Source organism: Polyergus mexicanus, unplaced genomic scaffold (assembly GCF_030449975.1).
Source record: "Polyergus mexicanus isolate NDT 795.1 unplaced genomic scaffold, iyPolMexi1.0 SCAF_11, whole genome shotgun sequence".
Lineage (NCBI taxonomy): Eukaryota > Metazoa > Arthropoda > Insecta > Hymenoptera > Formicidae > Polyergus > Polyergus mexicanus.
The window spans coordinates 5,025,820-5,036,909 of NW_027223331.1; the positions used below are offsets into that span (position 1 = coordinate 5,025,820).

Here is an 11,090-nt window from a genome sequence, read left to right on the forward strand (position 1 = left end):
TTGAAATTAATACTTTTGAATCAATAGTTTAAAATAAAATAATATTTTTCAATTAAATCCTTTTGTTTAAAATTAAATAACATATGTATTAATCAAATTAATAAGTTACCTTTTATTTAAACCTTGCTGAATAGCTTCAACTAATGAATGGCAATCTATAAGGTCAGATTTATTGAGATTTTCTAATTTTCGTTGCAAGGTACTTAGAACTGGTAGTAAATGAGAGCTCTGCTTTTCCGAAAAGATAAAGCTCTCATTGGATATCGCGCGTCGCGTCATCGCACTGGTCTGCAAGAGCCATAAGTTGATCAACCACATTCAAGCATTTTTACAACATAATAAGAATGCTAATTGGTCAATTTGCTTACGGCTTTACGGTTAAGATAAAAATTTTATCACGCACAATAGCAAGAATAATATCTTAAATAAATCAAAAAATTTGAAAAAAGTAACGATAAAAGTAACTGTTAAATTCGTTACTCGTTACCGAAAAATGTAACGAAGTTACTTTTTCCGTTACAAATAAAATTTGTAACGCCATTACCGTTACAGTTTCCGAAAAAAAGTAACTGTAACGGTAACGGCGTTACAAGTAACGCGTTACTTACCAACCCTGTATATTATATGTAATATATTAAGATAAATAAAATCATTCAAAAATCAATCGTAATTACGAGAATTTTTAAAATTTATTATGATATATTGTAATACAAAATATATAACATATTATATGATTACATATATATGTAACGCACATGCGTATCTTTGTCACATTATTTGGCAGAATCCTTCACACATCAATGATGCACAACACAGCGCGATGCCAACCGCTTGTAATTCTCATTAGGCGTATTCATCGTATCCGCTCCCACAAGTCGGTTTATAAGCGGCCGCCCGGTGCGATGTTACAACACATAGGGACATGGAATTCTGAATAGCAGCTATGCTAATGAGCAGGAAAGGCGATACGGAACAGCGCCAATACTTTTTTCACGTTAATTCATCGATTCAGGTAACTGTGGCTGGAGATGGCAAGTAATCGTATTTACCGTGAGATCTTCTTTTATATCCGAGTTCTTCTTATGATTGTTCTTCAAGTACTGTACATTGGTATATTTATAACTTTAAATATTGTTACAATACAGGTATACAATGTATTGTAAAATTTTTATTAATTTTATAATCACCAGCGAAATACATGAATGAGGCAAAAATAATTTTTTTTATTTAATATGACAGAGAAAAGTCTTACTGAAAAAAATACCATAACCGTTTTGCGCAATTAACACTAAGTATATCTAATAATATTTAATTAAAGAGTAAGAGCGAACATATACCACTTAAGGAATATAGATCTTCCAGAGAAATTAAATACGTATTATATGTCTTTTAATATAAATATACTTAATTAAAAGTGACATAATGTGAAAATAATGCTATGTATAATACTAAGACATTAAACAGTATGATAAATTGATATATTTTAGAATTATCAAAGAGTGGTTTTAGATTTATGTAAAATGAAATTATTATACATTGTAAAGACCTAAAGATTTATTTATTAATTACGCTATTTTTATTCTAGATTAACATTTTTGTTCTTAGATAAATATATTCCTAGAACGGAATAAGTTATTTTCTCTCTCGACATCTTCATTCCCTCATCTTACTTATTAATGCAAATATTCTCTTTAGCTGTCATTACGCGAATCGTAATGAATACTAAATTTCGTTTGTATGTCTATCTATTCTAAATTGTACTAAAGAAAAGAGCCGTGAAGGCAAAAACTAGATACACAGCATGCTCTTTTAACATGCACAATTTTAAAGAAATTTTTAAAAAATACAATACAAGCAAATTGTTTTCAGATTAATATATAACTTTTGAATAATTTCAATATATTAATGATCTTTCGATATAGATGTTTTATGATTAAAATAAAGGAACAGAGAGGATTTTAGCCCAAGGTGGTCAATTTAAATTAGCGTTGAAAAAATAAACGAGCATAATTTATGTAGCAACGTAAAATATTTAAATCAATTTCGTTGATTTTCTTCGCGCGTTAAATTCGCATTTGATATTATTCCCGCTTATATTAGGAAATGATCTATATTTCAGAATTTATTCGAGCCTCTTTCTCTATCCCGTGTACACGGAAGAATTTAAGTCTTACCTGAGGAAACATATGCCGGATTGATCACCGCAGTGCCGACGCTGTCATTATCTGATGTATTATTCTTCTCGGCCGCTTTCCATAACGATGAGGGTCGAAATAGGGCCCAGAAATTCTGAAAACAGTTAGAAGAGAGTAAATTAAATTGTTGCAGAACTGATAATGGGCGAGATACGTGCAAAATCATATCTTCCCGCGCGAAACCGCACAAGTACTTTTGAAGTATGTGCGGAATGGCCAAAAGACAACGGGGAGAGAGAGAGATAAGAGTAATGTTAAATTTATCGGCTAACAGAAAGCGGAAACGGTCAAGGAATAGAGCTATTTGCTTCTCTCTCTCTCTCTCTCTCTCTCTCTCTCTAGAAATAGATGCGATTCAGACAGGGCCGCTGGTAACATTTTATGTAAAATTTTATTTAGTGTTTCCCTTTAATAAAAAAGAATTTTAAAAAACTAATATTTTTAAACAGCCCATACAGCACCTCAAGATTGCAATAACATTGCAGCAATATTTTTCTGCAAGATTGCAATATTGCAGAAACATTGCGAAATGTTGCTGCAACGTTGTTATGATATTGCAGCAACAGTAAAATGTCCGCCTACAGAAATATTGCAATATAATATTGCAGCAACATAGCAATATAATATATATGCAATAATGCTTTATGTATATTTATCGACATAATATCCTTAACATATGAAAAAAATAATAAGAAATTAGGCCTATAAGAGTCAGGATCTAGCGTGTATATAGTTTTTCTGTATTATAAAATAATAACGAAATTATAAAATGTAAATTTTTCAGTACACATTCGACTTCCTTCAGTGACTACCTAGAATACCTAAGAGAAATAAGAAAAAAACTCAATTTGCAATTATGTAAATTCACAATTTCTTTGTATCCGACATATTCAGATATCCGAATGCAAAAAGATTGTGGTGAATTTACGCATACGAGTTTTTTCACATCTCTCTTGTCTTTATATAATCTCAAAATTTATTTATTAAAATCTGAAGTATCTTGCATATTATCAAATTTTTGATTTTATATAAGAATGGAAACTATTAAAAGAATTTTTAGTCCAATGTCTGAGTCCCTGTATTGGGGTCACATCATACGACTTAAACTAACAAAAATAGTTATTATATCTTTTTAATCTTACTTGCCGCTCTTTGTAAACTTTATATAATCATCGTGACTAAAAATTAAATGCGGAATAGATAGAACAACATGCGCTGCATAGTGGTAAACGAATGAACTAGCGATTATTGAATACTTTTTTTGTAATATTTTCGGAATGTTGCTGTAACATTGCTAAAGTTATATTGTAAAATAATGTCTTTGCAATATTTCTGCAACATTAAACTACAATATGCAATATTACAATGTTGCAGCAATGTTGTTGCAAGCTTCAGTGCTGTATGGGAGCAACTAATTGATATCTGACAGTACGAGATCAGGAATGCGAGAAAAAGCTATGACTTATGATGTTCAATATTTGTTTGTAGAATATTTTGAGTAATGCATATATATATAATTTATTTGTATATATAAAAAATTTTAAAGATCTCTCCAATTTAATAAAAAAATTCAATTTAGTGTTTTTTTTTTTTTTTTTTTTAAATATATGTCACAATTTTTATACAGTTCCAATTTTATCAAAACTGTCGGCAATGTCGGCGGCTCCCTTTGTGTACAGTGATTCCTTTATACGGCGTACGATTTGCGCATACCGCTTGCGGCGGCCCTGTATCAGAGGCGATGGAAGGAGCTCCAAGGGGAAACTTTTCGTTTCAAAGTACGATTATCTACGTGCCGTAGAAAAACTTGTATTAAGACGTTTCCCGAGTTCTCGAGATTTTACGGCACGGGCCAGGGCAACTTCTAAATCGGCCCGTAACCGCCGCCGGTGCCGCGCTGACAGCGTGACGTATGTGTCTATCGGGAGATTTTCGTTCTAATCGAGAGACAGTGAAAATAACGTGATGTAATAACGCTATAACGGCGCCAACATATATCGCAGTTTTTTTTTTTTTTTTTTTTTTTAAGATATACGCAGCCCGTGAACGCATCGTACGTGTAATGGCAAAGGTTTTCACTCACGTTCGATTAATTGATCGTATAAAGAATGAGACCGACTTGGTCAAAACTACAATATTAAGTGATTTCGTAATTGTTTCCACTTTCTCCATTAGTGAAAATTAATGACCAGATCGCTGCGCGTTTCTCCCTAATACAATAATCTCTCATTCTAAAGGAATACCAGCCAGCAGGTCATTAAGCAACAAAGAAATCTCTGGCTTTAAGAAATCTCATTGTCAGTTTCAACTTTTCTCCGAAAAGTGTGCTAACGGATTTTTATATTTATTACCTATTTCATAAATTTTTCTCAAAAAGGTATATTCTTCGTACTCTTCGACATTTTTTCTAAATTTTTTTTTACATTTTGAAGAATATATAATGTACACTTTCATATTTTATTTTTACATAAGAATGTACAATAGTAGCAAAAAGCTGTCAAAATTTGGGAAAAGAAACATATTTTTTACATTTATACTGTGACAAATCAAATAAATAAATCCGAATTATAAAAAGTGTTAGAGTATCACAAAATAATTTGATTTTATGAAATATGATTAACCCCAAATGAATTATTTATTATAACATCAAAATTTTATTGCAAAATTTTTAATTTAAGGATATTTATATCGTAAGACATTTTAAAATATTATAAAAATTAATATCCGATAAAAAGGTAAATTTGTTACGTAATTAGACGAAGGACATATTTTGAGAACGCTCTTAAAATTTTCTTAAAAAAATTCGTCTTATTTATTAAAATGATTTTTATTTTATTCAATATTTTTATGTTATAAACAAAATTTGATGAAAATTATTCAAGTCGAGGAAGATGTAGATTAATTATAAAAATGTTTTTAATTGATATAAACAATATTTTTTTGGTAAAATTTGTTTTTAAATATTTTTGTATATTTTTGTGTATGGTTATATGTATATATATATATATCTTTTTATAATTATATTTTTTATTTTTAGATATTCAAAATCATGTTACACAAAATCAAATAAATATAATTAAAGTAAATAAAATAAACAATTATTATTTAAAATAAACAATAATTTACAGAATCTACAGAATAACTCCGAATTGAACAAAGATAAATTACTTTATATGATAATATCAAATAAATAACAGATGCTTTATTAAATTTTCTCTTGATTTTCTTGTTATTCATTCCATCTGATATACAGATCATAATCTAGAAAACATTTATTTGAGAGAATTGATTTCTTCATCATCTAAAAGAGCTTTATTATGACCAAAAGGAATATCTAAAAGTACGATGAAGAAAAAAAGTGAAAAAATAATTTAAAGAAAGTCAGAGATGGAAAATAAATCTCAATACCATCTGTTATAAAATCATTATAAAAAGATTATATTTTTATAATTATAAAAAAGTTATATTTCTGAATATATAATTTATAATAAAGTTCATAAATAAATTATAGTTACTGTATATACAAAATCGTTAGAAATAATTTCATTTTATTTACATGATAAACATGTCCGGATATTGGGACAAAAAAGTTTAGTAATTGGGACAAGCATTTTCGATATGTCCGGATATTGGTTCATTTGCATGCCTAAAAATTTGTATTACTATTAAAATAATTTTAACACTTTTCATGTCTTTTATGCGTCAATAATAAGCTTTTATATTTTACCTTTCAATTGGTTAGATAATTTAATCATTAAAAACCGAGTACTTATAAGAATTGAGCAAAAAATCGTCCTAGTATCGTTACATGTCCAGCTATTGGGACGTTTACCTTAAGTGGATCTAAATTAAATATCGCACAAATATTTATTAGAGTTTTCTTAATATATGTAAAAATTTTTATTTTATTGGCAATATTTTTTTCTTGTCAAATTTGTCGATAAATGCTACGATACGCGATTTTCCATAAGAATCTATACTAATTTTAAATTTAAATAATTTCTAAATCGTTAAGATAAGGTTGAGATCTTGCACAGATACTCTGAAAAAATAATAGAACAGTCTACAAAATTTTCTTTTGCTTTTGTCAATGTTTTGACATATGACACATATCTCCTTAACGATACTGGAATTTTATATGAATCAGAATCATTTACTAAGCTTAAATTAAAAAATTCGTTCAATATGCAACGATCTAGAAATGTGAATAAATAGCTGCATACTTTTAAATGAGTCTTTGATCAAAAATACTTTGATACACTATGTTAATAGTGATAGAATTAGAATTAACTTATTATTAGAACTGATAATCTTTTAGGTATGCAGAAGTAATATAGGCAGAGATAATTAGTGGGATAATGCATGCACATGCCAATATTAAAGTAAATTAAGAAAAATGCTATTTAAATAAAAATAAACTAAGCATTAATATATAGTTATTTAAAAAATTATATTATCATTAAAAGCATACATATATATTCATTAATAACCAGTAAGATAAAATATTTCGCTAATAAGAAAATGTTTATATAGAGTTCAGCTGAAAAATAGTGATATGTTGTAGCAGGTGAGCAAGAAATATTCATCAGGCGAGAAATTCCAAAAATAAAAGCAACAAAAGTAGATGATAAATTTCCGTACAACAAGTAAGCATGACAGATTTCAACAAAGAAAGACAAATGGATTTCTACGATATAAATTATATTTTAAAAAATAATCGAAATACTCAGAACCAAGGTACGATAATTGATACGTCATTTGTTATATATACAGAAATTTTACAATAATGTATAAATAATAAACTCATTTTTGATCTTATTTTCTTGTTATCAGAAAAGAAAGTTATGCAGTAAATAAATACCACATATATATATATATATGCGCAAAGAAAATATATGTAAAGAAAGAGTCAACTTGAATATCTACATCGATAGATAAGAAGTTAATTAGTCTCATGGTCCTTTCGATTTCAATAATTTTCGAGAGAATAGACATTGGGAAAATGTGTTATTTTAGTTAAAGGATAGCGAAGGACGAATATAGCATGCAGCTCGTAAAGCATCGATAAAATGGAATACAAAAAGCAGGTCGAACAGGGTCGTCTGTTTTTGAAACCAATCTACTTTAATTGTGAAGACCATTGTATCTAAAATCCTCGGAGATAAATCACGCATTTGTAAGCTAAGGGAAATTTTAAATCTTTTATGCGTAAATAACTGTCTTACCTCGGCTTTCCACACTTGCACAAAGAAGAAGACTGGCAATGGCACTAACGTTGCCAATCCGATCCCAATTCCAATTATGCTCGTCCAGCCGGGAAATTTATACAAGCCATAATTTCCCGGGAAGTCGGTTTGATATAGTTGATATCCAAAGACCCCCTGTGGATAAAAAACGAAGTGCGGTTGGTTAGTCGATCTCGTTTCTCACGTGTTCGAAAAATAACGCGTGTGTGTGACACAATTATCAATTAAGTGAGAGAGATTTCGAATTTTTAATCAAAACTAACTTTCGCAGGTCAGCAGTTCGGCGCCCGTCGAGGGAAATATTTTCAATCCCCGCGATGGCGTCGGCAAAATTCAGCCGTTATAAATAAAAATTCGCTCGGCACGCGAGCAGGGCATGCGGTGGCAAGGGCGTGCCTCGCGACATGTAGCTAGATTAATTAAGCAGTCTGGTCATGGGAAATACGACGCTTTGCCTCCTAGGGACGCGAACAGCAAAGCTAAACCCGAATGGCAAGTTTTGCGAGACTAAAGTTTTAATAATCTATTTAGAAAGTTCAGATAGAATCAGATAAAAAGAATCGATATAATTGTATCCTTTTTTTTTTTTTTAAATTTATATATGGGAAAGTTGGGTAAAACCGGATACGCGAGTCAAACCGGGTACCCCTGTTTTTTCGTAATAAGAACTGCTATTTATGGCTAACTTGTGTTAGGTTAGGTTAGGTTAGGTGTTTAGGTTAGGCTGTGTTGTAGATTGACGCCATCATTATTTTAAAACAAACCGAGTATACGATATTTCTTTTCTAATAAAAGTTGAAAGTTTTTAGCCCCCAAACCCATATAGCACTGAAGCTTGCAACAACATTGCTGCAACATTGTAATATTGCATATTGCAGTTTAATGTTGCAGAAATATTGCAAAGACATTATTTTACATTTTTACAACATAACTTTAACAATGTTACAGCAACATTCCGAAAATATTACAAAAAAAGTATTCAATAATCGCTAGTTCATTCGTTTACCACTATGCGGCGCATCTATTCCGCATTTAATTTTTAGTTATGATGATTATATAAAGTTTACATAGAGCGGCTAGTAAGATTAAAAAGATATAATAATTATTTTTGTTAATTTAAGTCATATGATAATGACCCTAATACAGGGGCTCAGACATTGGACTAACAATAAGAATTCTTTTAATAGTTTCCATTCTTATATAAAATCAAAAATTTGATAATAATTTTATAATATGCAAGATACTTCAGATTTTAATAAATAAATTTTGAGATTATATAAAGACAAGAGAGATGTGAAAAAAACTCGTAAATTCACCACAATCTTTTTGCATCCGATATCTGAATATTTCGGATACAAAGAAATTGTGAATTTACGCAATTGCAAATTGAGTTTTTTCCTCTTTCTCTTAGATATTCTCTGTCACTGAAGGAAGTCGAATGTGTACTGAAAAATTTACATTTTATAATCTCATTATTATTATAATACAGAAAATCTATATACACGCCAGATCCTGAGTCTTATAGGCCTAATTTCTTATTATTTTTTTCATATGTTAAGGATATTATGTCGATAAATATACATAAAGCATTATTGCATATATATTATATTGTTATGTTGCTCCAATATTGCAATATTTCTGTAGGCGGACATTTTACTGTTGCTGCAATATCATAACAACGTTGCAGCAACATTTCGCAATGTTTCTGCAATATTGCAATCTTGCAGAAAAATATTGCTGCAATGTTATTGCAATCTTGAAGTGCTGTATGGGCTGTTCAAAAATATTAGTTTTTTAAAATTCTTTTTTATTAAAGGGAAACACTAAATAAAATTTTACATAAAATGTTTAAGGTGTACTAAATATTACTAAGGGTCGGCAAAATCTTCTTTACTTTCGGATTTTTTGTACAAAAACAAATCCAAAAAGGTGCCCGGTTTTACCCTACTTTCCCCTAAATATCTGATTATTTATATCTTATCTCTGATAAATTCTCTATCTCTTTTTCATTCCGCATTAATACGAGTTCAAATTGTTGATCGATAAAAAAACAATTTTTATAGTTTTCGATTTAAATCTGAGATTGTAGTTTCAAATAAATAAGATACATAAGACACGATTTTATCAGAAATAAAGCTTTGTGTGACAGTTTTTATTCAGAGAATAATCTTTCCAATAAATTCTTAAACTATTTTCAATTTATAAAACATTCTATACAAAATTTGTGTGAACAATTTTAAGAATATTTCTCTTTTTCTTTCTTTCATTCTTCTAAAGCTCTCTATATTATTTTACAGAGTTTTTTCAGCAATCAATGACCTAAGCTTAAATTTCATTACTTTCCATATATATTCGATTAATCGTCTCTATGCGATGGTCGAAACTAATTTATAGTTTATAGTATATTCCCTCGCTGTGTCGCCGAACTTTCTTGCAAAGTTTACAGTTAATAAACGTGGGCGGATTACTTCGATGGGATTAGGCATCGTGATGCCGCATCTTCCCCTTGTTACTACCGTCGATTGTACCGTTTAGCAATTATATACATTGGAGCTGTCATTAAAGTTTTGATTGTCGCACAGTTTAGTCGCGAACATGTAAAGCAGAAACTTATATTTCAATAACAATGGCAAATTAAAACGACATAAATTGACAGTTAATATATATATATATGATTTATAATTTAAATAATTGTGAATATATGATTTATAGAATATATATATATATATATATATATATATATATATTATAAATATATTTATAATATATTTTTATAAATATATTTTAATATATTTATAATATAATATTTATATATATATATATATATATATATAATATTTTTATACATATAATATATAGAATAAATAATATAAATTAAATCATTAATAATCATATATTCAATCAATATTATTTAAATTATAAATCATAAATTCACAAATTTTAGTAAAGATTCTTTCAACTATGATCAATTACAATTACTTGGCACATTTTTATTGAATTTTACAAAAATCATGAGTTAAGTATTTTCTGAAATCTCAAGTATACTTCTATGATTATATAATAATTGTTGTAGATTCGAGATGCGATTGATTAATGTTTCACAGACTAATTTCAAGATATAGCTAATTTAGCACCATCATATCTCGGGTAACAATAAAAATCTTCAAAATTATGACACTATGACAACAAGATCCCATTATCCGATTGCAATGGAACACTTTGTATATTTAACTTTGATTGTAGCTACATGCATATTGCGAGTAATGAAAGGATTAAACCTGGACCAAAGTGTAATGTAGTAAGAAAATAGGCACTTACTAGGCAAGTAAGAGGTGCGAGGACTACCCAGCATAGCCACCAATAGCCGTGGATAAAGCGATTAAATCTCATTTTCATTTCAGCGAGGTTACTCAGGAATTTGTTGCATCCGAGTACTCTGCGTTGATACCACTGCTTGGCGAAACCGATCAATAGGATTGCCCACGAGGCGGTATGCTTGTCCATCAGTTTGAACAAGTAGATACCGCCGTCGAACACCATCGGAATCGCTAGAAGCCAGCAGGCAACGCATATTCCCAATATCACAAGGCTTTCATATTTTCGCAAATCTGGACGCCTGTCCAAGTACTCTGCGTTGATACCACTGCTT

The 11,090-nt window shown here is 29.5% G+C and overlaps 1 protein-coding gene across 1 annotated transcript in view; it reads right to left on the reverse strand.

Annotated features, from left to right (window-relative positions):
• Positions 1-772: 772 nt before the first annotated feature.
• Positions 773-11,090, reverse strand: part of LOC138937926 (sodium-dependent proline transporter) — a 25,711-nt gene continuing 15,393 nt past the window's right edge. Inside the window, exons 8-11 of the mRNA XM_070304625.1 lie at positions 10,760-11,087; positions 7,421-7,576; positions 2,175-2,289; positions 773-1,100 (exon numbers count right to left, since the gene is read on the reverse strand). Of these exons, the coding sequence (XP_070160726.1) occupies positions 1,081-1,100; positions 2,175-2,289; positions 7,421-7,576; positions 10,760-11,087 (619 nt within the window). The 3' untranslated portion in view covers positions 773-1,080. The remainder of the gene's footprint in view (positions 1,101-2,174; positions 2,290-7,420; positions 7,577-10,759; positions 11,088-11,090) is intronic.